The sequence below is a fragment of the Amphibalanus amphitrite genome, unplaced genomic scaffold (assembly GCF_019059575.1).
Source record: "Amphibalanus amphitrite isolate SeventyFive unplaced genomic scaffold, NRLGWU_Aamphi_draft 000109F_arrow, whole genome shotgun sequence".
Classification (NCBI taxonomy): domain Eukaryota; kingdom Metazoa; phylum Arthropoda; class Thecostraca; order Balanomorpha; family Balanidae; genus Amphibalanus; species Amphibalanus amphitrite.
Genome location: NW_024881604.1, coordinates 858,632 through 874,355, shown reverse-complemented (window position 1 = coordinate 874,355; position 15,724 = coordinate 858,632). Strand labels below are relative to the sequence as shown.

General features: G+C 51.1%; 3 protein-coding genes across 5 annotated transcripts in view; 1 reads left to right on the top strand and 2 right to left on the bottom strand.

Moving 5' to 3' along the window:
* Positions 1-57: 57 nt before the first annotated feature.
* LOC122380879 (transmembrane protease serine 9-like) lies at positions 58-1,317 on the top strand. Its single transcript, XM_043364410.1, has 2 exons — positions 58-94; positions 455-1,317. Exons 1-2 carry the CDS (start codon positions 58-60, stop codon positions 1,315-1,317), a joined length of 900 nt encoding a protein of 299 aa, XP_043220345.1.
* A 624-nt stretch (positions 1,318-1,941) lies between these two features.
* Positions 1,942-3,522, bottom strand: LOC122380869 (endocuticle structural glycoprotein SgAbd-4-like). The gene is made up of 3 exons (XM_043364399.1): positions 3,274-3,522; positions 2,719-2,822; positions 1,942-2,402 (listed from the first exon to the last, which is right to left on the bottom strand). The coding sequence occupies exons 1-3, from the start codon at positions 3,280-3,282 to the stop codon at positions 2,219-2,221; spliced, it is 297 nt and encodes a 98-aa protein (XP_043220334.1). The 5' UTR covers positions 3,283-3,522; the 3' UTR covers positions 1,942-2,218.
* A 2,507-nt stretch (positions 3,523-6,029) lies between these two features.
* Positions 6,030-15,724, bottom strand: part of LOC122380897 (tectonin beta-propeller repeat-containing protein 1-like) — a 36,296-nt gene continuing 26,601 nt past the window's right edge. For all 3 annotated transcript variants that reach the window (XM_043364493.1, XM_043364495.1, XM_043364494.1), the window contains 3 exons: positions 15,486-15,582; positions 12,976-13,180; positions 6,030-7,556 (listed from right to left, as the gene is read on the bottom strand). In XM_043364493.1, coding sequence (XP_043220428.1) covers positions 7,509-7,556; positions 12,976-13,180; positions 15,486-15,582 — 350 coding nt within the window. In that variant the 3' untranslated portion in view covers positions 6,030-7,508. The remainder of the gene's footprint in view (positions 7,557-12,975; positions 13,181-15,485; positions 15,583-15,724) is intronic.

Genomic DNA, 15,724 nt, shown 5'->3' with positions numbered 1-15,724 from the left:
GCAGCTCGCCGCGGTGTTGCGTTCATAATACGTGTCGTCCTCATCCAGCTGCCAGCGATGAGGCTCCGCCAGTGCAACAGAGAAATCAAGTTGAGTGCGGTTGTGTTTGTAATAAGTCAGTGCATTTTAGTTTCAGCTGTGCCTGAGGCAGCACAGTTCGTTGATCCCGATCCAGCTATTTCCTGTGTGGAGGCGCCCATCGACTACCCCGGCGCCGACGCACGTGTGTCGGACGGCTCGACTGGTGGACCAGTGCCCTGTCCCGAGGGGCCGATCATCGAGTGGGACGACGGCGACGGCAACTGGCGACCGCTGACCGACGACGACGAGCCGCCGCCCGCCTTCTGCCGCCGGCCGGAGGGCCCGGAGGCGGCCGGCCGCTGGCCGTGGCTGGTGCTGCTCGGCCGGCAGCGGGTGGTCGGCCGGCCGCAGCACGGCGCGCCGCCGCCGTCAGTCGCCGAGCCCGACCTGCTCGGCAGCCCGTTCTGCGGCGGCGTGCTGATCGGCTGGGGCCTGGTCCTGACGGCGGCGCACTGCCTGAACGGCGACCTGAGCATCAACGAGGACGGCGCCGTGGCGGCGCTGCTCGGCGGCCGGGCCGCGCCGCTGGCCAACGGCACCACGTCGGGCCCGGTGCGCCGCGTCAGCCACCGGCTGGTGCACCCGAGCGCCGACCTGGCGCTGGCGCTGATCGACGTGCTCTACGACGGTCTGCCCGGCTGGGTGTGGCCGGCCTGTCTGCCGCTGCCCGGCGCGCCGCTGGCCGCCGGCCGCCGGGCAGAGGTGGCCGGCTGGAGTCCGCCGCCCGCCGAGCTCCACCAGGCCACTCTGCGCGTGACTGAGCCGGTCGAGTGTCGGGAGGCCTACCGGGCGGCGGGCCGCCGGTTCCCCGGCACTGAGGACGACTCGGCAGTGTGTGCGGTGCCGGACGGCGGCGGTTCTGTGCCGGCAGAGTCCCCCTGGTGCAGCGCGCGCGGCGGCTGGCCGCTAATTGTCCCCAATTCGGACGGACTGCTCGAGGTGGTCGGTATCTCGACGTCGGGCGCCGGCTGTGACCAGTCGGGTGTGCCGAGCGTGTTCACACGAGTCTCCGCTTACATAGACTGGATCGCCGCCAGTGCTACCGTGGCCAGGAGGCGGTCCGAGCCGGGGGGCGCCGGGGCGGAGTTCCGCCCTATCGGCCAGCAGGGGGCGGAGCGCCGCCCCTCCACCCAGCAGCGGGTCGAGCCCAGCCCCTCCACACCGCAGGGACAGCAGCAGCCGGCCGGAGTCGCTGATCGGCCCGCATTCGGCGATCATAGTGCCGTGGTGCCCTGATAATACCTACCCGCTGCTCCACCCGAGCATGACCGAAAATATACTTTGATGTAACTCCACAATTTGGCATTTTATAAATATATGCAACGCTTCCAAGTGCATACTGCATACGACACAATTGCAGGTAAAATTGTTCCCGAAGCTAATCCGATGGCATGCGGTGAAGCATGCAGCGTTACGGCCAACTCGGGCTGGTTGAGAGCGGACTGTATTCGCACGCCGAAATAGTGCGCATTAGAGGCGATAGATCCCATGGTCCGATATGATTTGGTATTGCTGTTGGGATTTCTACGCATGTAAATACACGTCCGGTACTTGTGTTACTAATATTATATTCGTGTTGTATTGTACAGTATATGGAATTATTGTTGCACATTTTTGTATTGTATCTGCAGCTGCTGAAAGAATGCCTCACACCTTCTAAAAAATAAGTGAATCAGTTTAAACTTTGAAGGCAAGAAACACGAAGGAATCGTAGTTTTGAGATGTATGTCGACTTTCCATCGAGTTTATATAAATATCGGAGGTATGGATAGGAATCAGCTTTTCATCTTTTCTGTAAATAAAAACGTTCTATTCGTATTTGAGTCGTTTAAAAACGATTTGATTTGCTCAAAATACCAGTATATCTTATGAATGTGTATTTTTTCTAAAAGACTCCTCAGGAATCAAGTCGGGATGTTTCGTTTCACACATAATTCACGGGACATCGCTTCATACCGCCAGCACCGGGGAGGTACAGTTTACACGGACAGACAGACGGACAAACGGCATCGCCCACACCGAGCAGACGCCACACAGACACACGAGACACACGGACATTGGACGGACGAATGGGCTGACGAGCGGACCGATGGGATGACGGACGGACGGCTGACGGACGGAGGCGGCCCGGGCGAGCTCAGGGCAGGTGGTCGCCCTCGGCGAAGAAGCCATTCTCGTCGGCCTGCCAGGTGACGGTGTAGGTGACGCCCTCCCACTCGTAGCTGTAGCTGCCCGTCCTCACGTAGTTGCCAGACTCGGGGATGTTACCCGGGTAGGAGATGCCGCTCTCGTCTGAGACGATGCCGTTGGTCGTCTGGTACCTGAAGAAGCGGATAGAATAAGGCACCGAGTTAACCAAATAATTTAAAATCCTAGAGCAGTCGGTGAAAATCGGGTTTTGCTGCACTGAAGCCTTTTCAAATAAGATGAGCATTACGTTTGTAACTTGCTTACATGACCGTCTAGCATTTTACTAAAATCTAAAATTGATAAAGCGCCCTCAGTTCCATTCTGATGTTACAAATATAAAGGTTGAAGTGCATATGAATCTGAATGCTTCAATCCTCCCCGAGAGTCAAATAGTTCATGTCGATATGGTCACTGACGCCGTGTACGAATCGAACCACGAATGCTTACGCGGCGTCGTAGGATCCGTCCTCGTTGAGCTGGAACTGATGGTTGGCGATGCGGGCGCTCTTATCGGCACAGGCCGCCGCCACCAGACACACGAGAACGATCGCCTGAACAGACGGACACACATTGGTCAGAGGTGGACTTAGGTGTGCGGTGGTCGGGGCGGTGAGACTGGCAAAAGCATAGACACTCTCGCGGACTCCGACGGATGAATAAACGCAATGAACTCTCAGGGACTGTGAAATGGATATGAGAGCTGTCTTGGACTTTCAGAAGCAGGAGGACGGGCAACTGGTACGGAGTCACGGACTTTGACAAGGTGATATCTTCAATGGGACTTTATCAATGAAATCTGTTCTTCTCACAAAGTTTTGGTTTGACACACAATAACTTTGGCTTTGTCTATTGCTTTAATCTTCAAATATCTAAATTTTAGTTTTCTACTTTACATAAAAACGAATCGTTTTTAAAACTTGTATGTTAACACTGACGTTTTTTTTCAGTTTCCCTACTCCATTGCAAAGGTTATCAGTGAACCATTTCACAATGCAGGCTCACCAGCTTCATGGTTGAATGGGAGGAGTGGACGGTCGAGCGGGCAGGTTGATCCGAGCGACTGATGCAGTTCCCGGCGCGCCGCCGTCTTATATCCACAGTGCGGTGGCATCCTCCGCTCGGGGGGCTGCCCCCTCCCGCCGCAGACGCGCCCTCCTGGCGTGGCCTTCAGATGTCGAAAGTCGGCGGGTCGGTGACGCGGCCGCTGGGCGCCCATCTCCCTGCAGCCCGGCACATGATACGGCGGACCCCCGCACAGCCGCCGGCGGACCCCCAGACAGCCGCCGGCGCACGGAACTGGGTAAGAACGCCTGCACTATCCGTCACAACTCACAAGCACAGCATCCTTTCGGCTTCCTTTCCACCTAGAACAGCTGGGCATCTTAACATGCTATGTTAAGGCCTTTAACTATTGACTATGGCTATCATGGTCAATCCTGTTATACATAATGTCAGGGTTTATCAGCAATGGGCCAACCATGAGGATGAAGTAGGGTAGTGTGATCGGAAGTCATTAATCTTTTTGCATTTTTGCTTTACTTTTTGTCCACAATTGAAATACGAGGAATAGGAATGTTAATCCTAAGCGTTGCGGTAAAAAGTTAACGGGTGACGATGGCCGTCAGCATTCGCTCGCGTGTTGCCGGGGCGTGAAGAAGAGTCGCCCCCTGCCGAGGCGCTGATAGGGTGGCCCCGGATCCCAGTGCCTCAATCACAGCGAGCAGGCCGTGTCGGACGAGCGTTCGCTGAAGTAACTCGCTGAAACTCAAAGGAGTGACGGAACAATGGTTCGGAGCTACGGCCGCAGAAATATTCAGAGACGAGGGGTTACGATGGGCAGACGCAACTACGATGGAGTTGTTGAAAGCAGCGGTAATCACAACGCTACAGAGAACTGAGTGTCATGGAGCCGATACTCCAACAATGACAGGCGTCGTGAAATCATTCATGAATAATTACAGTAACAAAACAACTACCAACACACGGAAGATTACCGTCTCATATTTTACCGTCGGGAACTGCGATACCGCACAAGCCAGAACCACCCGGCGTAAGAGACTGCTATCGTTCATATGACAATAACACCAAGCGGCCGGAAAATGGGGCCGCTAATCAGCCAGCCTCCTCCTCATTTCTCTACGCTGTGGAAAGCAATGCGGCCGCCCACGTAAGACTAATACCACAAATCTCTGAGAAAATAGGTAGGGCTTCTAGTGAACCTCCAGTTTCTACCATCGTCCCTGAAGTGCACAGTGGCAGTGAGCAGTGTGCCTTCACCTACATCAGATACCGCATTACGTGATAAGCCTGGAACGGACAGGCGGTCAAGCTACACAATCATCACACGTTATTCAAAATTTTAAAACGCTATCATCACAATGTGACACTGTCTTACTCAATAACTCATTGGCATACGATAGTCACCACACCACGACGTTTGACATGCGATACAAACTATACAAAATCGAAGGAGGAAACTGCAGCGGCACCAAGAGGTGCTAAGCACTTGCTCATTTTCGGACCAACAAACGGCGAAAACAGCGGAAAGCTGACGAAGCTGCGTCATGGCGATCGCCTGTATACAGGAAGGCTTAGCGGCAGAACTCATACGCTGCAATGCATAAGAAATCTTCAGACATCAAACCCACCGACTCTGCAATTACACCGCGGGCTACTCCCTCCAATAGGTCTGACTAATCCCAGCTGACAGTGGCGTGCGGGGGCGTCCGCCGCTGGGCGGCGCCGCGAGTCATGTGCTCTCGCGACCTCGCGCCGCGACTCGCGAGACACGCGGACTCCTTGACACGGGCTCAGCAGACAGACGGACAGACAGACAGGGTCTGCAGGACCGCCGGCGAACGCCACCCACGGACCGACAAAGCCGCCATTAGGCATACATGCACACGGCGGCAGCCGAGGTGCCGGAACAGGGGATTAGCGCGGCGGCGAGCCGCAGCCGGCCGGCATCACTGCCGCCGCCGAGCCGCTTAAACCGCTAATTCATTGGCGACCATGAATAGTAATGGTAAATGGCAAATTACGAGCCAGTCATTAATCAAGGAATACTACCTACGTGACATGATACATCAATTTCAGTAGTTACGATAGTCAATCAATCAATCAATCAATGAAACTTACCATCCCATTATCTAAACCAACTCTATATACTTGCCGTCTGCATTTGAGTAATATTGGCTTCCAATAAAATAATACATAGATAACCTACATTCCAACGTTATGTAAAACACCACACCGTTACATAATGTGAAACATGATGCGGCCGTCGAAATCCAGACACTTGGTCCAGCCTGGGCCTGTAACAACACGGCATGTCAACGATGCTGACAGCGCCTACATCACTCTAGGTCACCAGCCGTACGAGAGTCGGCGATACCCTGAGAACATTTACTATTTCTCGACGACCACAAGCATCCCCTGCAGTCCCATAATAGCATAGTTTCCGACTGAGTCCATCATGCGGGATAGGGCCCTACCTTATGATCTGCAAAGTACACAAGCCGAACGCTAAGAATACGCAGGATTTCTTGCAAGCGCAGTGTGAAGCAATACAAAATACAAATAATTCCGATTGTGCTGCAGCGCTGTCACCCTGCCACTTCAGACGCGAGCTGCAGTGGAAGGTGGACGAACGCTGATCAATATTAAGAAAATTTGATTAACAAATTTCCCAACGGCCACTCATCCCATCACGTCGTCTTTCAAACACGATTCCAACAACATCTAAAGACACGATACAAAGCCCCAAATACTGTGTATTGGTCGATATCACGGGATTAAATAACATTGAATATAGGTACTGACACTACGTCTTACCTACATGATTGCTTCTCACTGACAAACGACATGCGTTTAGACACCTATCTGATAGGAAATTGAAACATTCCCATATTAGCTGCATTATACAATCATGCAGATGAAAGCATAAGACGAGGACATACACAACTTCACATCTGTAAACATCACCCTAAGCAACAACGAAGGCGTGCACACCGCATGAAAAGAAAAACATGTGACGATTTGATATACAATGACGCCAAATAATTTGGCAGGAATACAAGTTTAGCCCACTGATTTGATCAGGTGACCTGCATCCGGAAATGTTCGGAGACACACAAAGTGCCAAACACGACCGTGTCCCTTCACATCAAAAGACTGACACTCGTAGGTATCAAGGGAACTGCAATTCACAGGCCTCTTGTTGATAGCTTCACGACACAAATCAATCGGAAAGCTTATTCGTGAGTGCTGCATCAGGACTACGTTCGTATCTGCATCTCTGATGGTCCAACAACTCCGATGTGCGTGTTTGGAAGGAACTCAACCGTGACCCAGGAATGCCATCCAGTACTTGTATGGCTCATATAGAGCCCGTGCTACGAGGGTCGCCTGGGTGTGAATAAGTGTGAACTTCACACAACAAAACACTTACCAATAGTGACAAAAATCAACCCGTTAATTTATAAATTGTTCAAAGCGTTACTTCACCTAATGCTGCTTGCTAAAAATCATAACCAGTATTTGCTTCCACTCTATAAGTAACCGCGTGGCCGAAGAATGGTCGCCCACATATGAAAAGAAGACGTCCACATAAGCAAAAGCATAATCATGTTCGTGACGAGACTAGCGGAATGTGGAAACATCCATAACACCACGAATACAAACCCACCGGACTACGTCCTGTCCGGGTCGGCATTTAACAGCTCTAATCAGAGATCGCATTAGATAAACAATAAGCAGCCAGCACAACGAACTACCCAGTATCACAATGCCCACAGTCCAGATAGATGCCCTAAAAGGGCCCCTTACCTCCACTCAGCTTTTCAAGAAGTATTTGTCAGTTGCCACAGAGGTTTGTAATGGCTGCCGTAGACGAAAGGCGAAGCTGCGATGATGTCATCACAAGCGGAACCTAATCGCTGTGTACTTGAACAGCTGCAGTCAGGGTAGACTCCCCCTAGGAATACAATATCCCCGGTCCGATATCCTAAAACACATCTGACCTCGGATGGCAGAGCGAATGTCGCTGGCCGCAGTGCCACCACACGGCGGCTCGCAGCGTCTTTCGCCCAGCAGCACGATTGCGTCGTATTTCCACAGCAGCGGCCTCTTCAGACTCCTGCGACTGCACATCCCGTCTCTGCCTGCCGCCGGTCCCGGGCAGGGCCTACCTTACCACTGGTCGACCACACGTCCAGTCCCGTCACGTGGTCACCCGCTCAGCACGGCCCGCGCAGGCCGCGACAGGTCACGTGACTCCAGCCGCCCTGCCGAAGGACCAGGCGCCGTCATAGTTAGCCAGTTATCCACCCACGCCGGCCAGTCGGCGCCCCCTGACCACCCCGTCCTAAATCCCAGCCCCCACTGCCCCACTGCACCACTGACAGCCGGCACATACCGGGATGGACGGAACCGGAGCCACTGCAGACGATACACGCTATCACCACATCAATCACACAACCTTGGAATGTCAACACCAAACAAAACGACCCGACAGGTAATGACCAGATAAAAAAATATACTCAAACGGGTTGCTTCATCTCAATCCGCAACCCACGAGTGGATGCGCGATACCAAGGTCACGCGAGAGTGGCGACTTTTCCCATGATGATTATCGAAACGAGGAAAGTTTGAGTGACTAAAAGGGGATAATCAGTAGCGGTGATTTTCCGATCACATAACCTCATATGCAATCTTTTATGTGTGTCATATTGGGCAATATATGTATTTATTTCACATTGAAGGGCACATCCACCGAAATCGGCGGCTAGTCTATGCCACAAGTCATTAAATGACTCGTGGCATAGAATAGCCACGAGCTATTTTCTACTGCTAAATGCTATTTTATACTGCTGATACTGACCAAAACATGCGAAACTGTACTGCCATGCAATGACATGTAACGGAAAAGTCACAATCGAGTTCGACACCATCTATTTTAAGGTCACAATAGCTTATATTAACTTGGTAAGATGGTAGTGACGGCTGATGTGGAACTTAATTTTAAAAAGATGAAATCCTGTTCAATATGATTATGATGTGCAAAACGGCCACGCTGACCTTCAGGTTCCAATATCCCCCATCTCACTGGCATGGATTGAAAAACCAGCTGTTAGGTAAAAAAGAAAGAAAAAAGCACCAAAGGAAGTAAAATATGTCAAAATGCGTTATAGTCAGCGATCAGCGCTCCGTATATAACTTATACGTACAGTGTGTCTAAAAAGAATGTACCGTCGCCACTACGTGGCGCTGGTGTCGCGGGCCGGTAGTTGGCTGAATCCGCACCAGACCACACATTCCCAAGCGCTAGGTGACAGCTGCGCAGCGGCCGGTAGTAGCGTAAGCCCGAACCTTCGTGACACGACCCCGGGGGGGGGGGGGGGGGGGGAGGGAGGGGAGCGGGCGGGGCAGCGCGTGTAGGGAGGGGTGCTCCAGCAAGCTGGCAGTTGTCGCGGCCAAAGGTCAAGGGGTCACACACCAAGCGAACGGACGCTGATGTGGGTTCGTGGGGATCATGAACTTGTGTGTGGTAGGTGCGTCTTGCGATGCCCGGGTGATACGCCAGGTTTAAGCCAAAGGATTCAGGGGAGAGCTGAAGAAAAACATCTGGTCAACTACGGCGAATAATGGTGCTGAAAAATGGAAAGTATGGGTCAATGCAAGCCTTCATGACTATAAACAACTTTTGTGAGGACGCAAAGGCCAGCATTGAATAACGATATCCGGATCGAAATTAGCAATGATTTATAATTAAATGCCGAACTAATAGCGCTGCAAAACCCTCCTAGTAAATTGTCAAGTCAGATTATACCCACTTGAATTAAACTATCCTAAATAAAATTGTTTTTTAATAAATTTAGTCCGAACCTTTTGATGGGAAGGATTCACAAGGACAGAGCCACCGCTAAGCGAAGCTTGTTGCGGTGACCCTGCCCTCTACCCTCCGATCGCGCAATGCCGATTCTATGGCAGAATTTAGAGTCCAAAGTTTAACGTGCGCACAAAGCCGCGCACGGCCGGTTCTCTCGCTGACTTCGCCTGGCTACGGTCTGCCACTAACCGCAACCATACCTGTCAGGAGGCCCATAAATGTCGAGCGCCCGTCGCGCTTCGAACCCGGCCTGTCATAACCGGGAACGCGTGCTCTCACCACGCGGAGTCCAATGCTCTAACCAACTGAGCTACGGGACCGGCACTAATGTTAATTACTTTCTAACTGCTAATTAACTTTCTAACACTGACGTTCTTTATCATACGATAAGTATGGGGTTAACCAAGATTCAGCATCTTCCGCGTTCAAACAATCACCTGAAGGCTAGAACATTAATGGCCAGGTAAAAACATGGTCGGGATTTGATTAACCGGATTATAAGTCGATTTTTTTAGTTGGGATTTGATAAGTCGGATTTTTTTTACGCCAACCGCATTTTTAGGTCAAGTCAGGTCACTGATCTATGACGTCTTAAATGAGCAGTCCTAAAATGAATTGTGTGAAACTGTCCTAAACTGTCCTAAAATGAACATTTTAGGACTGTGCTAAAATGTTCCAACTTCGCAACACCCTCAGTGCAGAGCTTTCATAGGGAGATGAAACTTACAGGATCTTATAGTATGATCGAGAGGTCTCACAACTTGTATAAATGTATATCTAGGATTTTCTGAAGGGTCGCCTGAGATCAGGTCAGTCTCTCACCATTAAAAGTCAGGGGAATATGGAAATTGCTAGTTTGGTCCGGAAATGATATACAACTATCTCAAATTCTCAAGCACACGGAATCGTGATTTCATGCGCTCCTTGCAAGGTCTGATGCTTCAATTTTGCTTTGTTGATCTTGCGTGACGTCATTTATCACGTAACTAAGGCTATCAGTTTTTCGTCAATAACTCCCGATCAACTAAAGCCACCGAGTCGATAAAGCCACTAATGGACATGAAAAGACCTGCCGAATCGATTGATATGCAATATGACCTCCTTTGACCAGCTTCGTGACCTGACGGGCTGTGACCTGACCTTGACCCGAGGTTAACACCTTATTTCTCGCCCGTATTGGTGTTTTTCCAGCCTCAAACGTATAAGGGTCCGTTGGACCCCCCCTTGCCGTTTCGCCCCTGATCGAGCTAGAGCTTCGCGGAAAAAACGAGCGTGATGGCCGTGACGAGAAGAAGTCGATGATACCCAATTTTAAGGTCCTAGGTCATCGGTTGACTTTCTAGGTCAGGTCAATGACCCAAAAGTCGGGGAAATCGGAACCTGTTAGAAAGTCGTAAAGCGTGGCTGCTTTGGGGTTTTCGGGGTGCTGATCACGAATATCATGTTAGTTTTGATCACAGATGATGTCTTCATGCATTTAGGCCAGGTCGGGTCAGGTCAGGTCAGGTCAATCAGTAAGGGTATTCGTAGTAGGTGGCAACCGCCTCTGACAGCTTCGTAACATGTTACGAGGGCACCAAAACTACTTCGTAAATGTTCATATGGCTGCTAAATTCGAATTCAGCTCCTAAAACTGGCCTAGAAACATGTAAAACTCGAAAAAGTGAACCGAGGTCATCAAAGGTCAATGACCTGACCTGACTTTCCGGTGACCTTGACACCCACCCTAATGCATGGAAGCAAGATCATATCCCATGTTTGAACGCTTAAAACCACGAAAAGACTGCAAACGCGCCGCTAATGCGAGCCGACATACGCCGAATCGCGATTCCGGCCAAACATGGTCTCGAAAAGTAGGTCGCAGGTCAACGGTCATTAAGGTCAGGGTCATGACAATTTCAGGGTGGGTGTAAAATTGATTAACGCGAGGGTACTGAAAGTTTCGTCGCGATCGGCCGCTTTTTACGCGAGTTATTCGCGAAAAACAGAGGGAGGGGGTCCGTTCGACCCCCCCCCCCTCTATACGGGCGAGGGTTAAGTTTATCTCACCCGAAGAAAAAGTATACCATTCGACACGCCTGAGCTAGACAAACACGATGCTGCTAAAATCGCGGATCTGCGATCATTTTTAGCGAAGTTATTTACCAAAAACCGAACCTGTGCCTTGGGCCACTTGACCTGACCTCCGAAGTCATCGGCTGACCCTGGTCCTTAAGTCGGAGACCAATCGCTGCATTTCGTAACGACGCACACGATCGTTTCTTTCGTGAGGCTCTAGCTCAATTAGGGGCGAATCGGCGAAGGGGGTTGTTTCCTCACTTCCAACCCCCAACGTCCCCTCGGTATTCAGAAAACCTGAAGGTCCGGTGAGGGTTAAAACGTTTCTCCTGAACGAGGAAGAAATGTGAAAGTCAAAGCTCTATAGACGTCCTGTAAAAGTGGCCATAATAATAAATTCGTTAGAAATAAGATGCTTTTTAAACGACTTCCTCATATAAATCGGGTGCTGGGACCAATCTTATAAACGCTTTAGAATGGACAGGGTGTCACTGGCTAAAGTTTGGGTGCAGAAAACGGCTATTACCTAAATGCAAAATGGTTTTCATGCATTTCAGTCAATTGTATATTGTCGGTCCCAGTGGCCGAGCTAAACAAAATCGGTAGTGTTTTGCATCTTTTACGCCCTAAGAAACTACACCATCTATCGAAGTGGGCGGGCTTATTTGAATGGGAGGGCGCATTATGCACGAATCGTGTGCTTTCGTTTATTTTGGACTATATTTTACCACATCCACTGCTGGTATCACTATTAATATTATCTAATGCCGTGAATACGACAGCATTCCATTTATAAGATTGGGCCAATGGAGTCGCGCCCCGCGAGCTCGGTTTTCCGCTGGGCCGCTACAGGCCAGGAAGTCGGTCTTCGCCTGAGGGCAGGACAAAGGTCAGCGAGGGAGCGCGGGGTCAGCCAGGTATCGCCAAGTGCCGAGCGAAAGCCGCTCCCTCCCCTCTCTTCCCCTCTTCTCCCCTCCCCACCTCGGTATAGATGGGGAGGGACCGAACTGCCAATGACATGCGAGCGGTCAAGGCCGCTCGCGCGGCAGCGACCCTGGCGGCCGGGTGCCGCAACTGGGATTCAGCCAAGTTACCGATTCGCCTCCTGTGGGAGAGCCAAACCAGGGGACATACTTTTTAGATATACTGTACAGGCAGTCCCTGCTGCCACTAGCTCCGTGGGTAGTATACATATACTATATCACAGGTATACGTACGGGAAGTCCGTGCTGCCACTAGCTCCGTGCGTAGTATACAAATAAGTGATATATCACAGGTATACGTACGGGCAGTCCGTGCTGCCACTCGAATTGCGGTATGTAGTGGGTATACGTACGGGCAGTCCGTGCTGCCACTAGCTCCGTGGGTAGTACACATATAAGTGACATATCACAGGTATACGTACGGGCAGTCCGAGCTGCACATTCGTAAATTGTGGTATGTAGTGGGTATACGTACGGGCAGTCCGTGCTGCCACTCAGTGCGGTGGGTATACGTACGGGCAGTCCGTGCTGCCACTAGCTCCGTGGATAGTACACATATAAGTGACATATCACAGGTATACGTACGGGCAGTCCGTGCTGCCACTAGCTCCGTGGGTATTATACATATATCACAGGTATACGTACGGGCAGTCCGTGCTGCCACTGGCTCCGTGGGTATTATACATATATCACAGGTATACGTACGGGCAGTCCGTGCTGCCACTAGCTCCGTGGGTAGTACACATATAAGTGACATATCACAGGTATACGTACGGGCAGTCCGTGCTGCCACTCGGCGCCGGCCGAGTCCTCCTCACAGACGGCCTGTCGACGCTGCAGCACGCCGCTGTGACGGGACGACACCGCCCACGTCTGGTTACCGGCGCCGCACGACACGTGCGACACGTGGTCGGACACGTGGCGCCACGCCATGCCCATGGGGAACGTGACCGGGTTGATCTCCTGGCGCCAGTACAGCCTGCCGGGACGGGGGGGGGGGGAGGGTCGGTCGGCCGGTCAGCAGTCAGCATCGACTCAATATATAACAACTTACACAGAAAATCAAACATATTACGCACCTAATATACACTATCATATACACCAAATATGATACACGCCATCAAACTTAGCTGCAGCAGATGGTGGCAAGGGTAGGCAGACAACTGAACCAGGGACAACTGAACCAGGGACAACTGAACCAGGGACAACTGAACCAGTGACAACTGAACCAGTAAAACTGAACCAGGGACAACTGAACCAGTGACAACTGAACCAGCGACAACTGAACCAGTGACAACTGAACCAGTGACAACTGAACCAGTGACAACTGAACCAGCGACAACTGAACCAGTGACAACTGAACCAGGGACAACTGAACCAGTGATAACTGAACCAGTGACAACTAAACCAGTATGACAAGTGAACCAGTGGACAACTGAACCAGTAGACAACTGAACCAGGGACAACTGAACCAGTGACAACTGAACCAGTGACAACTGAACCAGGGACAACTGAACCAGTAAAACTGAACCAGGGACAACTGAACCAGTGACAACTGAACCAGCGACAACTGAACCAGTGACAACTGAACCAGTGACAACTGAACCAGTGACAACTGAACCAGCGACAACTGAACCAGTGACAACTGAACCAGGGACAACTGAACCAGTGATAACTGAACCAGTGACAACTAAACCAGTATGACAAGTGAACCAGTGGACAACTGAACCAGTAGACAACTGAACCAGTGACAACTGAACCAGTGACAACTGAACCAGTGACAACTGAACCAGTGGACAACTGAACCAGTGGACAACTGAACCAGTGGACAACTGAACCAGTGACGACTGAACCAGCGAACAACTGAACCAGTGGACAACTGAACCAGTGGACAACTGAACCAGTGGACAACTGAACCAGTGGACAACTGAGCCAGTGGACAGCTGAACCAGAAACAATTCTAATGTCGTACTGCGCTGTATAGGTATAAGGTAGCGCGTGGCTGGACGGACTGTACCAATCTGCCGGTCTGCCAATTGATCTGTGTCAGTGTCGTCCGAGAGCCGTACGATGGCTGACAGGGCTGACAGAGCCTGGTGGTCGCGAACTGACCGTTACGCCCACCTGGGACGCCCGAATAGTTAGCAACGTATAAATAATATTCACTTTGATGGCGTAACTCGGGACAGACAGGGCATGTAACGTGGGCTTGGCAGAGTTCAGCCCGCTTGGGCCCAGAGGAATCTCCGGTATATAAATGGATTGACTGCTCGGGCTTACATCGGGCTTGCGCCAAACGTCGCACAGCTAGGGCGTAACTACGGCTGTCCTGAGCTCGCCGAGCGCGCATACCTCCGGCAGAGCATTGGCTTTAGTCGGCGTTTTTGAGTCATACGCCGACTGCCCAAATGCTAGCTGGCTTTAGCCCAAGCGCTAGCCGACTTTCGCCCGACTAAAAATCTCGGGCAAGCCTCACTTCAGCCTGCTTGGGCCCGGAGTAAAATTGCTGGCTGGGCTACTGGTTCAGTTGTGACTGGTTCAATTGTCAATGGTTCAGATGTCTCTGGTTCAGTTGTCACTGGTTCAGTTGTCACTGGTTCAGCTGTCACTGGTTCAGTTGTCACTGGTTCAGTTGTCTACTGGTTCAGTTGTCCACTGGTTCAGTTGTCACTTGTTCAGTTGTCACTGGTTCAGTTGTCACTGGTTCAGTTGTCACTGGTTCAGTTGTCACTGGTTCAGTTGTCACTGGTTCAGTTGTCACTGGTTCAGTTGTCTACTGGTTCAGTTGTCTACTGGTTCAGTTGTCCACTGGTTCAGTTGTCCACTGGTTCAGTTGTCACTGGTTCAGTTGTCCCTGGTTCAGTTGTCACTGGTTCAGTTGACACTGGTTCAGTTGTCCCTGGTTCAGTTGTCCCTGGTTCAGTTGTCCCTGGTTCAGCTGTCACTGGTTCAGTTGTCACTGGTTCAGTTGTCACTGGTTCAGTTGTCCTGGTTCAGTTGTCACTGGTTCAGTTGTCATGGAACCGGTGGCAAGGTCCGGAGTGGGTATCTCTCGCCGATTGAAAAGCGGCTTAATAAACCTATATCGGTTAAACAGTATACTTTTCCCCATCTTCCAAACCATTTCATCGAGTTTTGAGATAAGTAACTTTCAGACTTGACCACAAAAAGTAAAAACGGCACATCATCCCATTAAAATAACCCTGCTTAATGCCTAGCGCTCCGAGCTAGTAGCCTAAACATCACATTTCATAAGAAATAACTGCGCAAGTCGTCAGACTCACCTGTGCGAGTCGTCGACGGCCCAGACGGCCGACTGTCCGGCGGAGACGTGTTTCAGTTTCCTGCCCTCGGGGTGCTCCACCTGGGCCCAGCCGGTGCCTGCGGAGAGCCCAGAGTCGGTCAGGTTCTTCTTTCCAATAAGCAACACACATACTATTTTAGTAATTGCATCAAAACTTTTGGAGAGCTAAGTTCATATAAAAAATCGCTTAGTAAAAAGTTATATTTCGCTGCATTGCGC